General features: G+C 67.2%; 1 protein-coding gene across 1 annotated transcript; it reads right to left on the bottom strand.

Annotated features, from left to right (window-relative positions):
• Positions 1 to 306: 306 nt before the first annotated feature.
• On the bottom strand, positions 307 to 21968 carry WFS1 (wolframin ER transmembrane glycoprotein). Its single transcript, XM_062212796.1, is given in 10 exon segments — positions 307 to 1535; positions 1537 to 1932; positions 1934 to 2800; positions 6932 to 7083; positions 8837 to 8917; positions 10676 to 10846; positions 13623 to 13767; positions 14631 to 14713; positions 18121 to 18339; positions 18473 to 21968. Coding segments are annotated over 9 exon segments (2637 nt in total). The 5' UTR covers positions 18335 to 18339; positions 18473 to 21968; the 3' UTR covers positions 307 to 1007.
• Between the last annotated feature and the right edge of the window lie 379 nt (positions 21969 to 22347).

The raw sequence follows: 22347 nt of genomic DNA, 5'->3' as shown, positions 1-22347 counted from the left end.
ACACCCCCCCAGCCAGGGCCACGCCCCACACCCCCCCCCAGCCAGGGCCACACCCCAGACACCCCCCCAGCCAGGGCCACGCCTCAGACACCCCCCCTAGCCAGGGCCACGCCGCAGATACCCCCCAGCCAGGGCCACACCCCAGACACCCCCCAGCCAGGGCCACGCCCCAGATACCCACCCCAGTCAGGGCCACAGCCCAGACACCCCCCCAGCCAGGGCCACGCCCCAGATACCCACCCCAGTCAGGGCCACGTCCAGACACCCCCCCAGCCAGGGCCACACCCCAGACACCCCCCAGGCAGGGCCACGTCCAGACACCCCTCCAGCCAGGGCCAGGTCCAGATACCCCCCCAGGCAGGGCCACACCCCAGACACCCCCCAGCCAGGGCCACGTCCAGATACCCCTCCAGCCAGGGTGGGGCCAGGGACCTGCTGAGGTCCGGGATGCCGCCCTGGGAGTGTGGGCAGCAGGCGGCCCTGGCACCCGGCCGCCAGAGGTGACCCCGGAGCCCTTGGGTGCCCCTCACGCCCACGCTGGGCTGGTGAGGGGCTCTGCCCGCTGGCAGGGGCGTCGGTTCTGGAGCTCAGCCGAGCCAAGGGCAGAGCCCTGCACCTGCGGAAAGGTGAGGGCTGCAGGCTTCACCACAGGATTTTATTCTGCCCGTTTCAGGACCCTGCCTTCTGCTCCAGGGCCAGAGTCCGGGGGGACTCAGGTCAGGCCCCCAGACCCCCCCGCCACGGGACAGCAGGGCCGCGGCAGGCCTTGGGCAGGTGACCGGGCTCAGGCAGTGGGGCACACCCCAGGACGGGCTCACGGCTGCGCAGGCTCGGCAGCGGGCCTCACACGGGCGTGGACTCGGTTGTTTAAGAAACACACTCAACACGGAGGTGAAGAAGGGGTGCAGGGAGGCGGGGGCCGCTCCCAACAGGAGGGGCCCCATAGACCGCACCCGCAACGCCGGGGCCGCGGGCCCTCCCGGCAGCCCACGCGCACGGGGGCGCCCTCAGGCCGCCGACAGGAAGGGGAAGAAGAAGAAGTCGAAGGCGAACTTGAGGGCGCCGTGCACGACGCTGCGCCAGTCGCGCTCGATCTTCACGTGGCGCTGGGCCGGCGTCAGCTGCGCCATGCAGTTGAGGCAGCTGATGGCCTTGAGCTCGAACACGGGCCACTTGCTGCCCAGGCGGCCCTCGAGGATGGTGCTGAACTCCACCAGGCTGCCCTGGCGCAGGCCGAGCAGCACGGCGCGGAACTCGCTGCTGGCGCGCAGCACGATGTCCTTGGTGACGTCATCCTCTTCGTGGCCGCCCAGCGGCATGCCCACGGTGATCTCGAACTTGTAGCGGTCGAACCGCTTGATGTGGCAGGGGTGCTTGGCCAGCTGCTTGAGGCGGCACAGCTCCTCCTCAGCCGTGGCCGTGGCGCCGGGGCTGCAGGCCGGGTAGGCCTCGCCGTACAGGCAGCGCAGCCAGTCGCCCACGACGAAGGGCAGCATGTTGATGGCCGACTCGGCGCTGTTGTCGATCTCCGTCACCCCGCACGTACTTGAAGCGGCCGGTCCACGTGACGCGGTGGCCCTCCAGGTGGCTGCACAGGATCTGCGTGCGGGCCATGTTGGTCTCCTTCCAGGCCCGCGGGCCGCACAGCGCGCTGTACTGCGGCCAGGTCAGCGTGGAGTTGTACACCTTCATGCCCTCCGAGCGGTACACGTAGAACCAGCAGAAGAGCACGATGGCCGTGAGCCACACCAGGATGAGCTTGACCACGGAGCTGCGCGTCAGCGACTTGACCACGCCCACCATGGAGAAGCTGGCCCGGGTCCACCAGCGCAGCAGCAGGGGGACGCTGCACAGCGCCAGGGTCACGGCCACCTTGGTGAGCTCCAGCGACACGAACCAGCGGGCGAACTGCACCAGGCCCATGAGGGCGAGGGCCGGCCGCCAGCACGGGCAGTGCGAACAAGAAGAGCAGGTAGCCGAGGGAGGCGCGCACCAGCCCCAGGCCCGTGGACTGCAGCAGGAGGACCACGCAGAGCTCGCACCACATGAAGCACACCAGGTAGGGCACCAGGTAGCAGTAGGTGCCCTTGAAGTCCCGCAGCTGGGCCATGCGGAAGAACAGGTAGAAGAGGTACAGGTAGAGCAGGCAGGGGAGGCTCACATTGAGGATGACCAGGTGGCCCAGGGGCACCGTGCAGAAGGCCTGGCCCAGCGCCCTCAGCCAGCGGCCGTCCCCGGGCAGCGCGGGCAGCAGGGACAGCAGCCCGGCGGCCAGCTCGGTGAGCAGCGCCCGCCGCGTGTAGGGCTCGGCCGAGCTGCTCAGGCTCATGTAGCTCGTGGCGGTGAAGAAGGCGGCCACCACGGCCAGCTCGGAGCAGGGGATCCAGTCCTTGCTGGCCACGGGGAAGGAGAAGATGACGAAGATGACGGAGAGCAGGAAGTGGGCGTAGGGCTCCAGGTGGTTCCAGCCGAAGTTCACCTCGGCCTGCTCCACGTCCAGGTTGGGCTCGAAGCGCAGCAGCAGGTCGGTGAGCGTGCGGAAGTTCTCCCAGGCCTTGCTGTCCTGGAAGACCTTGAGGGTGCAGATGACCATGGACACGAAGGACAGGTAGAAGACCACCAGCGGGATGGCGAAGGCGAAGAAGTCCACGGTGAGGTTGCTGACGATGAAGAAGAAGAGCAGCGCGTTGACGTGGTGCGTGGGGACGATGGTGGACAGCCAGTGCATGCCCGCCTTGGACGCCACGTCGATCAGGTACTCCTTCACCTCCATGATGGCGTGCAGTGGGTACTTCACCACCTGGGGGGAGGGGAGGGCGCGTGGGGGCCGGGCTGGCGGGAGAGCCCCTCGCCTCCCCACCCTGCAGTCTGCACCCCCCCTCCAGGCACCGGGTGCAGCCCCCACCTCCTGCAGGGGGGAGGGGCGGGCCTCACGCGCTCTGATCTCCCCTGAGACCTGGAACACCTCAGGGAGACCCACCCGGCTCCCACTTCCCTCCCCAGGAAGCTCCCCGCTGGGCTGCCCAGAGCTCGTGTTGCCGTGTCTCTCTCTGCACTGCAGTGGGGACCTCACCCCCGGCCCCCAGCCCCCACTTCCTCATCTGTTGTGGGGGGCTGGGTTCTAGGGAGGCGGCCGTGAGCTCTCCCAGCGTGGAGCCCAGGGCCACCACACACAGTAAGGGTGCCGCCCGTCTCTCCTGCTCTCACGTGCACACACACGTGCACATGCACCCCAGACTGTGTGCACGCCCACACTACACCACTACACACACACGCACACGTGTGCACCCATCACTACACGCGCACACACACACTCCATACTGCTCACGTGACACGAACCCCACACAGGCACGTGCCAGGGCAGCGCTCGCTCCCCGCCCTGCGTCCACTCCCAGTGCAAAGGTCAGAAGCAACTCCTGGCGTCCACCATGACCAAAGACGGACACAGGACAGAGGGTGGTGGGCCGGAAGCAGCGCGGGAGGGACGTGGGGGCAGTCCTGCGGTCCGGGGGACCCTGCACCCTGGATGTCTGTACGGGGTGGAGACAGTGCTGCCTACTGCCTGTCCTGCAGGGACCAAGGCCGAGGCCACCACCGGGGAGAAGCCTGGCTGTGCGCCCAGAGCACACAGAGGACAGGAAGTGGCGGCCGGACACCCAACAGTGCCAGGCCAGGTGGGCAGTGCCAGCCTGCTCCACGCCCTTGGGCAGCCTCTCCCCGGGTGGCCCCCTGGGGGGCCACGGAGGAACTGGTGCAAGCACCGGGTGACAGTGCTGGGATGCTCCCTACGCCTGGGGGCGCTGGCTGTCGGCTCGGGATGGCCAGAGCCCCTGGAAGCAGCTGGCACACACATATGCACGCGTGAACAGCTTCACTTCCTATCTGTGACAGTCTACTGGGTTTTTAAACATTTTTTTCTTGCTCATTTTAAAAGTGTTCATTTTTATTTTATTTTCATGTGCTTGAAAGGCAAAGCAACACAGAGAGACACCAGGGGCCGGTGCTATGGCGTAGCAGGTAAAGCCGCCGCCTGCAGTGCCGGCATCCCCTATGGGCACTGGTTCGGGTCCTGGCTGCTCCACTTCCGATCCAGCTCTCTGCTGTGACCTGGGAAAGCAGCAGAAGATGGCCCAAGTCCTTGGGCCCCTGCACCTGCATGGGAGACCTGGAGGAAGCTCCTGGCTTCGTATTAGTGCAACTGTGGCTGTTGTGGCCATTTGAGGAGTGAACTAGCCTCTCTGAAACTCTGCCTCTCTGTACCTCTGCCTTTCAAATAAATAAATGAATCTTTGAGATAGAGCGCGCATGTGCGAGAGAGACAGACAGACAGACAGACAGACTTTCTATGTGTTCCCAAATCCCTACAACAGCCAGGACTGGGCCAGGCTGATATCAGGAGCCCAAAACTCACTCTGGTCTCCCCTGTGGTCTTGAGCCGTCACCTGCCGCCCCCCAGCAGGTGCACTAGAGGGGAGCTGAACCAGAGGCAGAGGAGCCGGGACCCAGGCTGGCACCACGGTAAGGGTTGTGGGGTCCCAACCCCAGCTTAGTCCTCCCTCTGCTTTAGACCAAGCACATAAGTGAGGAAACTACTCACAAGCCGGCGGCCCCCCAGCTCCCTCTGTGCCGCCCACACCACGAGCTGCGCACCACACAAGGCCTTAGTGCTCCTGACACCTGCCAGGGAGTAGCCGGCCTTTGTGGGGAGGAGAGCTCGGTACACCCCTGGGCAAGCCCTTGCCGACGGCAGCACGGCCCCAGGTGCTACAGGTGCTCCCAAGCTGTGCCCTGAGACGTGTGGCCGGGCACGGCTGGGCCCTGAGAAGCCACCCTAAGCCCGCACAGCCTCACCTCCCCTTTTGCCCCTGGGGTGGGGTCTCCTTTCCCAGGCCCCAGCCCTGTCCCCATCCACACGCTGCTTCTTGGGGCCCTGGCAAACGGGAGACTAAAAATCTTTGGGTTTACGAAATGTCAAGACCAACGAAAACAAACTCTTCTTCGACCAGAGACTCCCGCAGTGGGTGCCCAGGGGCTCCCTCCCACCCCCCCCGCCCCCCCCCCCCCCCGGATCTGGAACATTCTCAGTGGGAACAGCGGGAGCTCCCGGGGCGTCTGTCATCTCCCACCTCGCTCTCTGTTCTCTCCAAGGCCACTCAGGGTGGGAGCAGCTCCCGTGGGCAGAGAGGGCGATGACGTGTTTTTCTCTTTTGCAAGACTTTGCATGAGGTGGACTGGAACGGAGTCACGGCGCCAGCACGCAGCCCTGCTCGCCTCTCCCCAGGCGCCTCAAATCTCTCCCCCAAGAGGACCTGCAGGCCTGGCCCAGGACCGAACCCATCACCTGTAAGCTGGTGACAAATGCACCAGGCTGGGGCTGGCACTGGGGCGTAGCAGGTAAAGCCACGGCCTGCAGTGTGGACACTGGCTCCTGTCCCGGCAGCTCCACTTCCACTCCAGCTCTCTGCTATGGCCTGAGAAAGTAGTGGAAGATGGCCCAAGGGCTTGGGCCCCTGCACCGGCATGGGAGACACAGAAGAAGCTCCTGGCTCCTGGCTTCGGCCTGGCCAGCTGTGGCCATTGTGGCCATTTGGGGAGTGGACCAGCAGATGAAAGATATCCCTCTCCCTCTCTCTCTGCCTCTTTATAACTCTTTCAAATAAATAAATAATTCTTTAAAAAAGAAATGACCCTGGTTTGGACGGAGGCATTATTAGGATTTTGGCCAGGACGCTGGGGAGGCCCGGCTTCCTGGCCCCACGGCTTCTCCACCTTCACCCTCTAACCCCTGCCCAGCACCACGCCCAGTGGCCCAGCTGCCGGCTGCCCAGGCCCGTGCTCCTTGCCTTCCGGTTCTTGGCCAGCCTGGCGCCGCGTCTCCGGACGGCACAGGGTGCTCGGTCTCTCCCACCCTGGACGCTCTCCCTGTCCTCGGCACATCCGGCAGAAGACCGAGGCTCCTACCCTGTACCCCAGGGGCCTCGCGCTGGGATGGGGTCCGGCCCCGGCCCCTGCAGCGTGGCCATCCGCTGCTGTGCTCTCCACACAAGGCCCTACTGGCTCCCCTCCCGCTCTGACCCTCTCCACGCTCCACGCTTTCGGCTGAGCCGCCTCCCGGTCCCCAGGCCTGACTCGCTCGCCCGCTGCTACCTATTGGCGGGAGTCCATCTCCCATGATTAGCCATGAAGACACAGACGCAAGGCAGCCTCGGAGAACTGCCGGCCACGGCTGTGACAGCGCCCCTGCTCGGAGGCCCCAGCCCTGCCGGCCTCGGCTGTGTGACAGCGCCCCTGCTCGGAGGCCCCAGCCCTGCCGGCCACGGCTGCCCCTGCTCGGAGGCCCGGCCCCAGCCCTGCCGGCCACGGCTGCCCCTGCTCGGAGGCCTGGCCCCAGCCCTGCCGGCCACGGCACAGCCTGGGGAGGATCCCTGAAGACTAAGATACGGGCCTGCCGAGTGTGACCCCGAGTGCCCAGCTGGGGGCGATCCTGGGAGGGCTGTGTGGCCACACCCTCTGTCCCCCAAGTCCCAACCACACGGCCGAGAAAGCAGAAGCCGCGGAGCCAGCAGGGCTGCGTTCCTGGGCCTTCTGCTGCTGGCCACTCCTGCTGCCCGCACCGCTCACGACCCCCGTGTGCCTGTCCCCCCGCCAGGTGGCAGCGCGGCCTCCCTGAGCCAGGGTCACCAGGCATCCCGGTCCCTGGCCTGACAGGGGTCAGCACTCCACGGTGAAGGCACGCTCCCCTCTGTGACAAAGTCTACATGACAGCTCACTCCCACCCTGCAGCCTGCTGTCCACACAGTACCCGCGGACAAAGACGAGGCTGTGGGTGCTCATCACCCCCTTCCCGAGGTCCCCATGCAGGGACAGGCGCCCCGGGCCCTCTCCGGAGGCTCCGACTTCGGGGACAGCGGCGGGGCCGGGCCGGGCTCACCCTGAGGCGCAGGGGCAGGTCCTCGGGGCTCTTGCCCGCCAGCTCGTCGTCGTCCTCGTCGTCGTCCTGCAGGAAGAGGTTGGTGGGGATGATGCCCTTGGCGTACTTCTTGGTGATCTCCACGAAGTCGTCCAGCGCGACGTAGCTCTTGGCTGAAGCAGAGAGAAGACGGCATGGCGCGCGCCGAACTGCCAGCCCACCGTGACCCTGCGGGGACGGTGGCCTGGGGCCCGGCTGCGATGGGCGCTGGATAGGGGGTGGCAGGTCTGCCCGGCCTTGGTGACATGCAGAAGTGTCCCTGCTGCCGGCTCCTGACGCCTGGAGGAGCCCGTGCCTTTCTGCCGGCTCCACGGTGAGGCCTGCGACCCCCGGGTCTCCCGCACCCTTGACCCCCATCCCTGAAGCCTTGGCCGGGCTTCTCACAGTGCTGGCGATACCTGAAGTGCAACGACTCGCTACCCGCTGAGGGCCTACTGTGTGTACGCCAACCCCTCCATCCAACACGACCCACTGAGGACCTAATGTGTGTACGCCAACCCTCCACCCAACACGACCCACTGAGGGCCTACTGCGTGTACGCCAACCCTCCACCCAACACGACCCACTGAGGGCCTACTATGTGCCCACTAATCCCCCACGACCCACCAAGGGCCCACTATGCGCCCACCAACTCCTCCACCCAACACGACCCACTGAGGGCCTACTGTGTGTACGCCAACCCCTCCATCCAACACGACCCACTGAGGGCCTACTATGTGCCCACTAATCCCCCACGACCCACCAAGGGCCCACTATGCGCCCACCAACCCCTCCACCCAACACGACCCACTGAGGACCTAATGTGTGTACGCCAACCCTCCACCCAACACGACCCACTGAGGGCCTACTGCGTGTACGCCAACCCTCCACCCAACACGACCCACTGAGGGCCTACTATGTGCCCATTAATCCCCCACGACCCACCAAGGGCCCACTATGCGCCCACCAACTCCTCCACCCAACACGACCCACTGAGGGCCTACTATGCACCACTATTAACCCTCCATCGAGTGTGACCCACGAAGGCCTACTACGTGCCTAAAAACCCCTCTACCCAGCACGTTTGCCAAAGGCCGGCCATGTGCTGGGTGCTGGCTAAGCCCGGGAAATACTGAGAATCGGTGAACGCAAGGCAGCAGGTTCCCAATGCCAGGCTCCCTGGCTGGCAGGGGCACAGGTGCTGGGCAAAGGTGGGGAGTCCCCAGAGCTGCACCCACATGGACAGGATGTGCTCCTCAAGGGACCTGGAAATGGCGCGTGCCACGGCTGGGGCCCCGGGAGCCGGCCTCACCCAGCTCTTCCGTCACCCCCGCCTGTCTGTGCCACGGAGCCCTGGGTCCCCAGACCACAGTGCACATGCATGGATGGGGCGAAGGTCAGGCTGGACAGCTGGACGTGGAGGATGGGGAAGCCCAACTCCTTGACTCCAGGTGTCTGAAAGGCACCCCCAGTCTCCATCTCCTCCCCCCCAACTCCACAGGCCCAAGCTGGGAGAGCCCGGAGGGCCCCCCCTCCCCCAACACTGGGGCCCCTGGGCCCGCAGCACTCTCTCCCTGCCGAGTCTGGACCTCACTCAGGCCCTGACACCACGCCTGCCTGTCTCATCCCAGCCCTGCTGCTGGTCTGTCTGCCTGTGGGCACATTCGTGCCCCGCAGTGGGCGGGGTCCAGGTCCCAGTGGCCACGGCCCTGACACCAACACAGCCTCGCTCGGGGAGTCCATTCAGGCCAAGATCCCGGTGGGGGGTCCAGGCCTGGGGGGCCTGCAGGAAGGAGTGGGCCCTGTGCCTGGGTGGTGGCTGGGAGAAGGCCCGAAGGCTCTGGCAGGTGCCGTGCCGGCTGGTGCCGGACAGACGGCTGTACTCACACTCACTGCTGACCAAGCGCTCCAGCATCCGCCGCTGCTTCTGCCGAGACTTGGGGACGGGGCCTGGCTGCGCCCCTCCATCTGCAGGCAAGCAGCACTGCGTCAGGGCCGGCTGACTGCCCCCTGGGGTCCCATCAGACGGGCAGACGCCGCAGAGCACCACCCACTGGGCCCGGCCCCTGTCCACCCCACCTCCATCCGTCCCAGAGCCGGGGCCCCCCACCCCCCGTGCCCCCGCTCTGTGCTCGTCCACCCCGCCCCCGTCCATCCCAGAGCCGGGGCCCCCCGCAGCCAGCTCCGCATCGTGCGCGTCCACCCCACCTCCGTCCATCCCAGAGCCGGGGCCCCCCACCCCCCGTGCCCCTGCTCTGTGCTCGTCCACCCCGCCCCCATCCATCCCAGAGCCAGGGCCCCCCGCCCCCCGCGTCCCGCTCCGCACCGTGCGCGTCCACCCCGCCTCTGTCCATCCCAGAGCCGGGGCCCCCTGCCCCCTGCTCGTGCTCATCCACCCCGCCTCCGTCCATCCCAGGGCTGTGCGCCCCCCGCCCCCCGCGCCCCACTCCGCACCGTGCTCGTCCACCCCACCTCCGTCCATCCCAGAGCCGGGGCCCCCAGCCCCTCGCTCCGTGCTCATCCACCCCGCCTCCGTCCATCCCACGGCCATGCGCCTCCCACCCCCCGCGCCCCACTCCGCACCGTGCTCGTCCACCCCGCCTCCGTCCATCCCACGGCCATGCGCCTCCCACCCCCCGCGCCCCACTCCGCACCGTGCTCGTCCACCCCACCTCCGTCCATCCCAGAGCCGGGGGCCCCCCGCCCCCCCGCTCCATGCTCATCCACCCCGCCTCCGTCCATCCCACGGCCATGCGCCTCCCGTCCCCGCGCCCCTCTCCGCACCGTGCTCGTCCACCCCGCCTCTGTCCAACCCAGGGCCGTGCGCACCCCGCCCCCTGCGCCCCGCTCCGCACCATGCTCGTCCACCCCACCTCCGTCCATCCCAGAGCCGGGGCCCCCCGCCCCCCGCTCATCCACCCCACCTCCGTCCATCCCAGGGCTGTGCGCCTCCCGCCCCCCGCGCCCCGCTCTGCACCGTGCTCGTCCACCCCACCTCTGTCCATCCCAGCGCCGTACGCCCCCCGCGCCCCGCTCCGCACCGTGCTCATCCACCCCACCTCTGTCCATCCCAGCGCCGTACGCCTCCCGCGCCCCGCTCCGCACCGTGCTCATCCACCCCGCCTCCGTCCATCCCAGGGCCGTGCGCCTCCCGCCCACCGCGCCCCGCTCCGCACCGTGCTCGTCCACCCCACCTCTGTCCATCCCAGCGCCGTACGCCCCCCGCGCCCCGCCCCCCGCTCATCCACCCCGCCTCCGTCCATCCCAGGGCCGTGCGCCCCCAGCCCCCCGCGCCCCACGCTCGTCCACCCCGCCTCCGTCCATCCCAGTGCCGTGCGCCCCCAGCCCCCCGCCCCCCGCTCATCCACCCCGCCTCCGTCCATCCCAGGGCCATGTGCCCCCAGCCCCCCGCGCCCCACGCTCGTCCACCCCGCCTCCGTCCATCCCAGTGCCGTGCGCCCCCAGCCCCCCGCCCCCCGCTCATCCACCCCGCCTCCGTCCATCCCAGGGCCATGTGCCCCCAGCCCCCCGCGCCCCACGCTCGTCCACCCCGCCTCCGTCCATCCCAGGGCCGTGCGCCCCCAGCCCCCCGCCCCCCCCCCCCCCCGCTCGTCCACCCCGCCTCCGTCCATCCCAGGGCCGTGCGCCCCCAGCCCCCCGCTCGTCCACCCCGCCTCCGTCCATCCCACGGCCATGCGCCCCCCGCCCCCGCGCCCCGCTCCGCACCGTGCTCGTCCACCTGGCCCACGTTCTCCAGCAGCTCGGCCACGGCCACCTGCTTCTTCTTCTTGGGGTTGAGCCTCCAGTACATGACCAGCGTGGCCTTGCGCACGGCCCTCTCCAGCTCCGTCTCGGAGGCCAGCTGCTTCACCTCCTGCTCGTTCTCCGACGTGATGCCTGCGGCACGGGGGCGGCTGAGGCCCCCCCACCCCCGCAGCCGTCGGGGCTGCCGAGCGGGCTGGGGAAGGCGACGCAGGGCACGGGGTGCGGGCGCCCTTGCTCACTGGGCAGCACGGACTCGGGACCGAAAGGGCATCTGGGCACAGCTCCCTCGGGCGGCCACAGGCTGGCAGGGGTGGAGTGGGGGTGCAGCCAACCCAGCAGCAGATGCCCGCTTGGCGCCCGCTGTGTGCCAGGCCAGCCTGTCCTGCCTCGCTCCCTCCCCACAATGCTCGCCGGACTCTCTGGAGCAGAAAGCGAGGCCCAGAACTGGGAATGGCCTTGTCCAAGGCCAGGGTCAGAGAGCTGGTGCTGGGGCCGGCACCGTGGCTCACTTGGCTAATCCTCTGCCTGCGGCGCCGGCATCCCATATGGGTGCCGGGTTCTAGTCCCGGTTGCTCCTCTTCCAGGCTAGCTCTCTGCGGTGGCTCAGGAAGGCAGTGGGGGATGGCCCAGGTGCTTGGGCCCCTGCACCCCCATGGGAGACCAGGAGGAAGCACCTGGCTCCTGGCTTCAGATCAGTGCAGCGCCAGCCGTGGCAGCCATTTGAGGAGTGAACCAACGGAAGGAAGACCTTTCTCTCTCTCTCACTGTCTATAACTCTACCTGTCCAAAAAACAAAAGAGCCGGTGCTGTCTCCCCTGGGCCGGTGTCACTGCAGGGTCACCAGCCTGGGCACAAGGGCAGGGTGTCCCCTGCCCCCGATGCATGCGCTGTTTCCTGGGTGCAGCCCCCCAGGGTCTCCCACAGACCAGGCCTTTCCCCCCCCCAAAAAAAAGAGCCTTGGCCCTCGGAGAGCCAGCGGGTAGGACCCCGGCCCCCTCCTGCCCTCACCCCCGGCTGCCTACAACATCGGCAGGCCTCTCGCAACAGGGCGGTGAGACGTGGGCCGGACGCCTGGACGACCGTCTCCTTTCAAGCCTTCCCAAACTGCTCTCCTGAGCACACTGGGATTTCCGGTCAGGAGGCACGCGTCTGACAACGTGGGGCTGCGTGGGGCTGGGGGCCCGGCCTGCCTCCCCCTGCCCCTGTTGCCGCCAGTGCTGTCTCCATGATGCTCCCTCGCAGCCAGTCACGGGGGCCATGCTGCCCGCCCCAGCCAGCTCCAGGGCTCTGCACCTGCTGCGCGATGGGGAGGCTGGGCGGCTGAGAAACCCGGGCCGCTGGGGCCGGCACTGGGGTGCAGCAGGCCAAGCCTCCACCTGCCGCAATTCTTAAAATATCATGATACAAAACCAGAGGCAAATGCGCCAAATACGGAGAGCTTCGCCAAGGCCTTGGAGGTCACAGGTAATTCGTATCATCAGGTATTCCGCACATTCCAAGTTTTTTAGTGATACACATATTTTTATAATCTAAAAATATGCATGTACCACCTACAGTTTTATTGTGTTTGAAAGGCAGAGACAGACGGAGCTCCCACCTGCAGGTGCACTCCCCACATACCTGCCACAGCCAGGGCTGAGCAAGGCCAAGGCAAAGCCAGGAGCTGGGAGCTCGAGCCCGGTCTCCCGAGTGGCCAGGCGCCTACATGGCTGCCTCCCCGAGTAGTGACAGCAGGAAGCTGCAGGCAGGAGCTGAGCCGGGACTCAAACCCCGGCGCTCCGCCACGGGACGTGGGCATCCAAGCAGCACCTTAGTGCTGTGCCAACGCCTGCCCCGTGTTTCACTGTAACGCAGCTTTGTGGGGGCCGGCGCTGTGGCACAGCGGGTAAAGCCGCAGCTGTGACACCAGCATCCCACGTGGTGCAGGTCCCTGTCCTGGCTGCCCCTCTCCCGATCCAGCTCCCTGCTAATGGCCTGGGAAAGCAGCAGAGGAAGGTCCAAGTGTTTGGGCCCCTGCACCCATGTAGGAGACCCGGATGGAGCTCCTGGCTCCGGCCTGGCCCGGCCCTGGCTACTGTGGCCAGTTGGGGAGTGGACCAGCGGATGGAAGATCTCTCTCTCCCTCTCTCCTTCCACCTCTCTCTGTACCTCTGCCTTTCAAATAAACAAATCTTTAAAAATTAATTAAATAAATATTTTTTTGAAAAAAAAAAAAAAAGTTTTGTGACACACACGTTCCTCTTCCCCTGATTTCTGGAACTTCCAGGAGCACAGGCCCCAGACCCCGGGGTGAGCCAGTTCTCGTGGGCGGGCTGGTGTCGTAACTGGGCACACGTGGCTGGGGCCGCCTGCCCCTCGTCCCACGCCCTGTCCTGAGGGCAGTTGCCTCCGCCCGCGGTGGACAGAGCTGTGCAGGGCTTCGTGAGCCTGCAGCCCCAGCGGTCTGCCCAGGCTGGGTGGACAGACAGACAGCTCAGGGGAAGCCCCCCACAACCCGATCACCCCGGCCCCGCGCACCCCCCACAACCTGCTGGCCCAGCCCCGTGCACCCCTATAACCTGCTCACCCAGCCCCTGTGCACCCCCCATAACCCGCTCACCCAGCCCCTGTGCACCCCCCACAACCCGCTCGCCCAGCCCCTGTGCACCCCCACAACCCGCTCGCCCAGCCCCTGTGCACCCCCCATAACCCGCTCGCCCAGCCCCTGTGCACCCCTACAACCTGCTGGCCCAGCCCCTGTGCACCCCCACAACCCACTCGCCCAGCCCCTGTGCACCCCTACAACCTGCTCGCCCAGCCCCTGTGCACCCCCACAACCCACTCGCCCAGCCCCTGTGCACCCCTACAACCTGCTGGCCCAGCCCCTGTGCATCCCCACAACCCGCTCGCCCAGCCCCTGCACCCCTACCTTTCCTGTCGGCCAGGCAGCGGCGGAGCAGCTTCACGGCCTCCCGCCGGCCCTGCTTGGCGGCCAGGATGAGCCAGTCCACGGCCGTGCAGTTGTTCAGTTCCTCGTCCTCGGCCTGGGCCAGGCGCAGGTAGTGCCTCCCCACCTGCAACCGACAGCCTCAGCCCCAGCCAAGAGCCAGGGCGGGGGGGGGGGGGGGGGGCTGGGACCCCGGGGCACGTGCAGCTGCCCCTCCCGGAGCAGGAGACCTTGTGCTTGGGCCTCGCTGCCGCCCAAGGCTGCTGATCAACTCGGGACCACGGCGGGCCGCTTCCTGCCTGTCAGCCGGGGCCGGGACAGCGCGGTGCTGACCAATCACTGCCCAGGCCTCCAGGAGGAGGGGGCGGGCATCTCCCCCAGGCTGGCCAGGCCAGCACAGCAGGCGGCTGTCGGGGCCGTGTCTTTCCTCCTGCTGGGGTCTTGGGCTCCCCAGGTGAGATATCAGGGACCTGCTTCGGGGCCCCCACACCCTCATCTCCACTGCTCCAGCTCCTGCGACAAGAAGCCATGCGGTGACGTGGCCGCCAGCACGTGGCACCAGCAGCACAGGGGGACAGGGCTGTAACTGCAGCTCCACCCCCCAGGGCCGGGGGAACCTGGCCTCGGCGTCCCCCACGCACGGCCCCAGCCCAGCCCTGGCAGCCGCTGGAGTGGGCAGTGGGGGTGCCGAGCCGAGGGTGCCCCGCACTGAACCAGACCCACAGGGCCAGGGGACTGCGCACTCAGAGACGACAGGAACAGGGCACCGGGAAGCCGCGAGACGGAGAGCGGGCAGCAGGCAGGGAGGGAGCCCTGGGGGAGGTGTGCAGCCCCGGGAAAACCTCACAGCGAACACGGACACCAACACGGAGCCGGGCACGGGGCCGGTGCAGTCCCGCCGGCCTGGTCCCTGCTCCGCGGCACTGGCTCCTCGGCGGGCGGCAGAGGCACAGCCAGGTCTGCGGAGCTGGGGCCGTGTCCTGAGCTCACCTCGGCCTGCGCCTTCGGGTCCCCGGCCTTGGCCTTCTCCAGCACTTCCTCAAAGGGAGTCTCCGCGTCTCCGGTCGCAGGCCCTGTACCGGGGAAGGGGGAGGGTGGGGCGGGGGTCACAGAGCGGGCCCGCGGCTCCTGGCAGAGTGGACGGCTGCAGCCAGAGCTGGGCCTGCGCAGCGCCCTGTGTCCCCCAGGCCCGTGCCCAGCCCCCGGGACGAGACACACACAGAGCTTCTGAAAAAACTGATACTGAAGGGCCAGCCCCCGCTCTGCCCTGGCCCCGCCCACCCCACCCTGGCAGGTGTCAGACACCACACGAGGCACAGGGCCGCCCCACACTCAGCTGGTGCTCATCAGGGGCTCGCCCTCTCCTGCTGTTTCCGTAAATGGGGTGGGGTGCAGGGACTCGGAGCAGCCCATGGGGCCGAGCCTCCCCCATCCGACAGGGGCAGGCCTCTGGTCAGGGAGGGAGGGAGGGGGGAACCGGAAGGCTCAGCCCCCAGGCAGGAGGGCACCATCAGCCCCCAGACAGGAGGGCACCGCCGCTTGCCGGGTGTCAGGCCCCGGGGCTGCAGGGCCCACAGGGCAGACTGGGAACTCCCGCTGCCCCCCCAGCGGCCCCAGGCCCCCACGCTTCCTGCGCCCCCTCGCTCCCGCCCTGGCCCAGCCCTGCCACGTGGGCTCCGGCCTCAGCGCAGCACAGGGCGCTTGCACAGGGGCACGCGGCACCCGCAGGCTCCTGGCCCAGGCCCTTCTGGGGGCTCACGGCGGCGGCCTGTGTGTATCTGGACAAACTTTGACCCCTGTGTCACTGGGTGACCGCGCGTGAGCCATGTCACTTCGGAGGCAATGTCAGTTCCACAGCTGATGTCAGCCCCATGGGACAGCTGATGAGCAAATCCGCTGCTTCCATCCAGCTCCAGTCTGGGGCTGGCCCCACACGTGGCCCCTTCCCCTCCTCCCAGGTCCCCATCGCCCCTGCTGACCCCAGGGCCTTTGCTCTTCACTGACTCTGTACTCCGGGGCACAATGGCAGGCCTCCGTTCCCTCCAGCTCAAAACCCTTTTCTTGACTAAATTCCCAGGTCCTCACTGCCCCCCCCCCAATCAGCATACGGAAGATGCGGTGTGTATGTCGGCCACGAGCCGCGTCTGTGTCACAGGTGCCACCCATAGCCTGACACTTCCCGGCGTGTCCCTGACACACAGGATGGCTTTGAAGCACGCCCAGCACCTTCTCCGTGGTCCCGGCCTCGGAGCAGCTCTGGGAGAAGTGTCCACACTGCCCCCCGAGCACTGGGCTTGAGCGGCACGGCAGGCGAGAGACCCACGTCTCCATGCCGGGAACCTTCACCCAGCGGACGGCAGAACTCAGCGCCAAGCAGCCCCGTCCTGAAGCCGGCGGAGCTGCTGTGCATGCCCCCACCCCAACGCCCCTCCTCGGGAAGCCCCCAGCCCTGCCCCAGGCACAGAGGTGGGAAGTGGCCGAGCTGCTGCCGGCCCTGGCCCCGGCCCCAGGCAGACTCAGAGCTGGAGCCCACGCTCAGCATGCAGCAAGCACACACTCCACACATGCCGGCCACGGGGGCCCCAGCCTCGTTTCCCACGTACCCCTGCGCCAGGCCGGCTTCCCTGTGCAGCCGCTGGGCCCCAAGGCCCTGCAGGGGCCCTCAGTGGGGCAGAGCCAGCCCGCCCCCCCCACCATCAGCTGCCAGCGCCCTGGGGGCCAGCGTCTGACCCAGCCCTGCACAAACAGGTTCTGGGCTGGGGGCGCTGACCGCGGGCTGGCGACGGGGCTGAGCGTGGTGGCACAGGCAGACCTGTATGTGTGTGTGTGTGCGCGCGTGTGTGCGCGTGCAGGTCGCCCAGGACAGGTCGGAAGAGCCATGGCATGCTCCTGCTGGGTAGAACAGGACTCCCCCAGAGCCAAAGACAGCACCGCGGGTGACGCTCATGGGGACACCCTGCGCCCGTGAGGAAGGGCCCTGCGCCTGTGGCCCTGGCTGGGCAGGTGCAGGCCCTGGCCACTGACAGGGGCTCTGGAAGGGCGGCCTGCGCAGCGGTGAGAATCGAGCCCCCCAGCAGGAGGCGCCACACCCCAGCCCAGAGCCCCATGACTCCTTGGGTTCTTGGGATCCGCTGGCGTCCCCACTTTCTCTCCCTGCCTGGCCCCCAGGGACAACAGCCTCCCAGCGCTGACCCAGCGTCTCCCATGTGGCAGGCGACCTGCCCGGGCCACAGAGCAGCAGCAGCAGCAGCCCAGGGTTCTCGCTCAGAGACAGCAGAGAAAGGGAACCCCAGGCAGCTCTGGTCTCAGAGGGCGCCTCCTCCAGGCAGCCCTGCAGGCAACCCTGCTGCTGCTCCTGTGAGTGACTAGGCCCTTCTTTACCACATTCCCCTGCCTAGAAGACCCTGGGGTACAGCCCTGCACCTTTGCCCCTCGGTCAGTAGAGCCTGGAGGACCCCAGGGGCCAGGCCCCTCGCCTGCAGCACCAGGCTCCCTGGGCCACCGAGGCATCTCCATTCTCATCTGGAGAACGGGGCAGCAGCGGTGCCCAACGCCAGCACTGTCGGGCCACATGGGCTGCTCCGGCAGGAGGCCTGCAAGGCTCCGGCGGGAAGGGGGGGCAGGGAGGGGGCCAGGCGCCCCTGCAATATTCACGCTTGCCCTGCCCCCCACCGGCGCTGCGCTGATGTCCACCGTGCCTCCGGTGGCCAGGAGAGTCCATTCAGGAACCCACCTGGCCGGATGCTCCCAGTGGATGCTCTGGGCGCCGCTGGCACCTGCAGGTGGGGCCTACTTGTCCCCCAGTCAGGCACCAGTGCCCAGCGACACACAAAGCCCTGGCTGCATGGCCAACAGGCCCGGCTTGCTCTCCACCCCCCTCTGCTCGGGGCAGAAGCCAAACCGAGACCACATCTGCTTCCTGCCTCCGCGTATCGCGGTGTGGTCCTCCGCGGGCCGGTTTGCACGATGCAGATTGAAGCTGGGCCCTGCGAGCCCTGGTCCCGGGTCCCACGGTCGCTGTGGCCAGGCCCATGCCCCGGGGCCGGGCCCTTGCTGGCCCAGAGGCCTTGGAGGCCAAAGGAACAAGGTGATCTCTTAAGACGCCAAGCCCAGCGCGAGGGTAAATAGGGCTCGTGCAGCACGTGATGACCGTGGGTGGGGGTGGGGTGGGGGAAGGGATGGGGGAGGTGCAACACCCCTCGCCCAGAGCTCAGAAGCCCCGCTCTGCAGTGCCCGGCTCCTCAGACAAACCCTTGAGCTCTGTGCCTTGGGGTCAGTGCACCCCAGGCTCACACGGGCAGGAGGGCCACGGTGCGCTGGGCTGGCCACCTTAGGCAGCCGCGGTGGGAGGGTGGGAAGGCTGGGACAGGGCAATCGACAGACGCCCCCAGAGCCCCCAGGGCTTCCCCTGCAGCCTCTCCTGGCCGTGCCCCCCCACCTGCGAGGGCCGGCATGTGGCTTCTGGGCCCCACCCCCTTACCTGTCCCAGCTGCTCCTTCTCTACTCCTGGCGCCCGAGGCCGGGGGCTTGTCCGGGGCAGCTGCATCTCCAACACCCGGTCCAGGGCCAACCTGGGCGCCGGGGGCGGGGGGCACCTCGCTCCTCTCCTGCTCCACAGAGGCAGCGGCGTCGAGCTGAGAGCGGGCTGGGGGCTCTGGGAGGGAGGGGCTCGGAGGAGAGGCGCCGGAGTCCATTCTGCCTTTGAGAAAAACCGTGGTCAGACACGCAGCAGGCTCCCGAAGCCGGTCGGCTCCGGTTCCCAGGCGGGGAAGTCTGAGGGCAGCAGAGGGTACAGGTGGGTGCTGCCTGCTCTCTGTTGTGGCCTCACTCACCTCCCCACGGCCCCCAAGGGGGAGTCTGCGGCACAGATGGTCACTCAAGGTCAAGTGGCCACGACAGCTGTGAGCCCGGCCTCAAGTGCTCGCCGCACCGGGGGAGCCAAGTGACAGGCACCAGAGACGGCACCCAGACGTCAGCAGGACCGGACGAGGGGGCTCCTGAACGCCGCCTCCCCAGAGTCCGTGAAAGGCGCCTGGTTTGGAGGCCGGCAGCTTTGCAGGTGCAATGCAGTTTGAGATCTTGAACGCGAGATCCACCTGGAGTAGAGTGGCCCTCACGCCAGTGCCCAGTGTCCTTATGAGAAGAGAGACAGAGAGGAGGTGGCTGTGTGGCCATGGGGGCGAGGACAAGGCTGACAGGGCTTCGAGCTCAGGGATGCTGGGGCTGGGCAGCGCCCCCAGGCTGGAGGGGCAGGAGAAGCCCCCAGAAGGGACCAGCCCCGCCTGCACCCCGATCTCAGACTCGTCTCCGGGGCTGACAGAGCACATCTGAGGTTGCAATGACGCGTCTGGTGATTCTGCCCGGGTCCACTTTAGGCCTGCACACAGGACAAAATCACACGACCCGAACCCCTGGACACGAACACCTTCAACGGCTGGCATATGCATGCAGCAGGTGGCGTGAGGCCGGGCTGCTGGGACAAGCTGCACACAGATCCAGGGACACGCGTCGCGACAAGGAAAGGGCCCCGGCGCTCAACAAAGCGGCCTCGCTCGCTGCCTGGAAACCAGAAAAACACGGAGCAGGATGGGCAGCCAGAACCACAGACGGCGGAGCCCAGAGCTTGCAAGGGTCCTGGCCCTGCGGGAGGCTTCCGGGGATCCCAGACCTGAGACTTGGGGCCTCCTGCACCCTGCGTGGGGTCCAGGGAGGTTCCCACAAGGCCACGCGTGCAGGCCCATGTGAGTGCATGGCCAGCTGCAGTGGGTGCAACACGGCCAGGGGCCAGCAGGCCCAGCTCCCCCAGCCACGCCACGCCTCACCTCTGCCACGCCACCTGCACCGAGCGGCAGGGGCAGCTCACCCTCCGCCCGGGGCACCTGTCCTGAGTGACGGCCGTCCTGCTCTCAGCACCTCCGTGGCTCCGAGCGTCCGCTCACCCACTTCACAGGCCGGGAAACGCAGGCCCGGCGGCTCAGCCAGGGCTGACTCAGCTCACACCTGCCCGGCTCCAAACCTCCCCAAGAACCTTCCAGAAAATTCGGCCTTTCAAACTGTGCCCCTCGCCCACCCTGTTCCCTCCAAACCACGGAGCCGCTCCCAGCACCAACACTGTGCTCTGGGCCACACTCCTGCTCTGGTGGCGCCCTCTCCCCGCTCCAAATCCGGACCCCTCCCGGTCACAGCAGGCGTCTCCCTCACCTGCCCTCAGGTAGACCCCCAGCAGAGGCGTGGAAGGGACAGCTCAGTCCCAGCCGCCACAGCCGCAGGGAGCGGTCGGCCCCTACCTGCGGCTGCCTGGCCCCGCCGTGACGTGGGGATGACGCCTGTCCCTCGGGGGCTGCAGGGATCAAGGGCCTGAGGGAGGAGAAAGCCACCTGCAAGGGACGGGCCCTAAGCTGCACCCCCAGGTGCTACACAAAGGCTCAGGTGGAAAATACCCTACGAAACTGCAGGAACGTGCAGGCCACGGCTGGCGTGCCAAGTACTGTGCACGTCATGTCACGTCACGTCACGTCACAACAGGGCTGTCCGTGGTACAAGCTCTGGCCTGGAAGGCCGTGCCAACACATGAGGACCCGTGGTCCCTGCTGTGGTGGATCCCAGGGACCACGCAGATCAGGAAAGATCCCGGGATGGCTGGCCATGGTGGGGAGGGGCAGCCTGGCCAGGCAGGGTCCCTCTGTTGCTGAGACCCAACCCAGCCCTCAGCACCTTTATCATCCCCACGCTGCTCCTAGCCCCAAGACCCTCGACCCTGCGCCCATCCACACGGGCGGGAGGGGGCACAGCACACCCGATGGCCAAAGCCCAAACTTGGAGCCATCACTGGGTGAGATCCAGAACGGGCGCACACATTCTTTCCCCATGAGCACAAGGCTTATTTTTATCCCCCTTAAGAGACAAACACAAACGCCAGCACCAAGGAGCTCAGCCGTGGGGCTGCCACCCCGGGAAGGACCCAGTGGCCTTCTGCCCAGAGTGCTCTGGCCCTGGCTGGCACGCGTCCTGCTCCGCCCATGGGCAGGAAGCTCTCTGACCTCCAGCTCCAGGGGCCCGGGGTGGCGTCACCGGGGTACCCATCACAGCGGCACTCCTGGGCACCGTCCAGAGGGGGACCAGCGAGAAAACGCACAGCCCTCCCAGTGACCTCCTGCGTAAATATTTAAAGACAACAGAATGTGCAGCACAATGACGCAGCATCCACTGCTCTCGTGCGTCCGTTTAGGGTGGGGAAAACCCTCGGCAGAACACGTCCTGGCCTCTGCCTGCCACGGCCGGACAGACGCTGCAGGCGCTCGTATTGTTCTTAAAAAAATGTTTCCCTGGTTTCCTATAGCAAGTGTGTAATATCTTTGGAATTAAGGCAAAAGGTTATTTTAAATTCCATCTGCGACCGAGCCCTAAGCAAGCAGGCCCAGTAGGTCCCAGGCCTGGGGCGACCACTCTTGGCCTGACCTGACCCGGCCCCGTGGCTCCCAAGGCTGAGCCTCAAGACAAGGGCATGGAGCCCTTGGGGCCTCCCAGGTTCCTATTTTTGCCCAGAGCATTAAGGGCCAAACCAAGGAACATTCCAGCTCCACCCATGTGGCAAGTCCACAGAGATGGGCGGGGAGGACTCAGAAGGGCCCAGGCTGCGAGCAACAGCCAAGACCCCTGCCCACCTGACACCTGCTCTGGGCCCGGCCCCGCGGGTCAGCAGGCCTGCACTGAGGGCTATCCCCCCCACAGGATGCACCCCGGGCCAGGCTTCCCGCAGCTCGGCCTGGCTGATGCTAAAGACATTCGATCTGCAGAGCAGAGGGGGCCCCACCCACCCTGGACAGGGAAGCTGCAGGGGGGCTCCAGGGTCAGGACAGAGGGGGTACAGGGTAGGGCACGATGGGGTCTGGGTATCCCGGCAGAGGGTCGGCCAGCCATGATGTGGGGGTGTGTGACCCCCGGGGAGAGAAGATGAGGAGAGGAGGGCCTGAGTAAGCGCCAGGCTGCCGAGACGGACCTGACCCATGGGAGAGAGGAGAGGGGCAGCTTAGGATCCTGGGGAGGGGGGGGCGTTGCGGTGCCGTGGGCTGGGCCATGGCCTGAGACACCCGTGTGCCATGTCAGAGTACTGGTGCAGTCCCAGCGACTCTGGTCCAGCTCCCTGCTGGTGCATCCTGGGAAGATGTGCTCCAGTACCGGCACAGAGACGGGCTGTCCTGTGACCAGTCCTAAGGGACCGTCCAGCCCTGGCCTGAGGCGGGAGCCCCTCCGTGCTACTCATCCCTGGGGGAGAAGGCGGGAGGGGGTCTCTGGGCCTGGCCTGAGGTGGGAGCCCCTCTGTGCTACTTCTCCTGGGGGGGGAGGGGGAAGGGGGTCTCCAGGCCTGGCCTGAGGCGGGAGCCCTTCCACACCATTCCTCTTGGGGGAAAAGGGGAGACCAGGACCCACTCTTCTTGCTTTGGGGGAGGGCGAGGAAGAAAGACCTGGAACATAAATCCGGGGAGGGACACAAAGCGGCTCCCAGGAGCATCAGGCGCCTTGGACAGGTGCACACAGGTGGGCAGCGGCAGCCGGCAGCGGGTACCCAGGGCACAGCTCCGTGAGTCTGGAGGATGGATCCCCGCACAAGGGAGAGCCCTTTGCAAACTGTAAATGCCTGGGCCAAATGCCAGGGGTCATTGTCCAAGGAGACGGGAGGCAGGGCCGCACTGGCTGGGACAGAGGT

The sequence above is a fragment of the Lepus europaeus genome, chromosome 16 (assembly GCF_033115175.1).
Source record: "Lepus europaeus isolate LE1 chromosome 16, mLepTim1.pri, whole genome shotgun sequence".
Lineage (NCBI taxonomy): Eukaryota > Metazoa > Chordata > Mammalia > Lagomorpha > Leporidae > Lepus > Lepus europaeus.
This window is presented reverse-complemented; position numbering and strand designations above follow the sequence as displayed.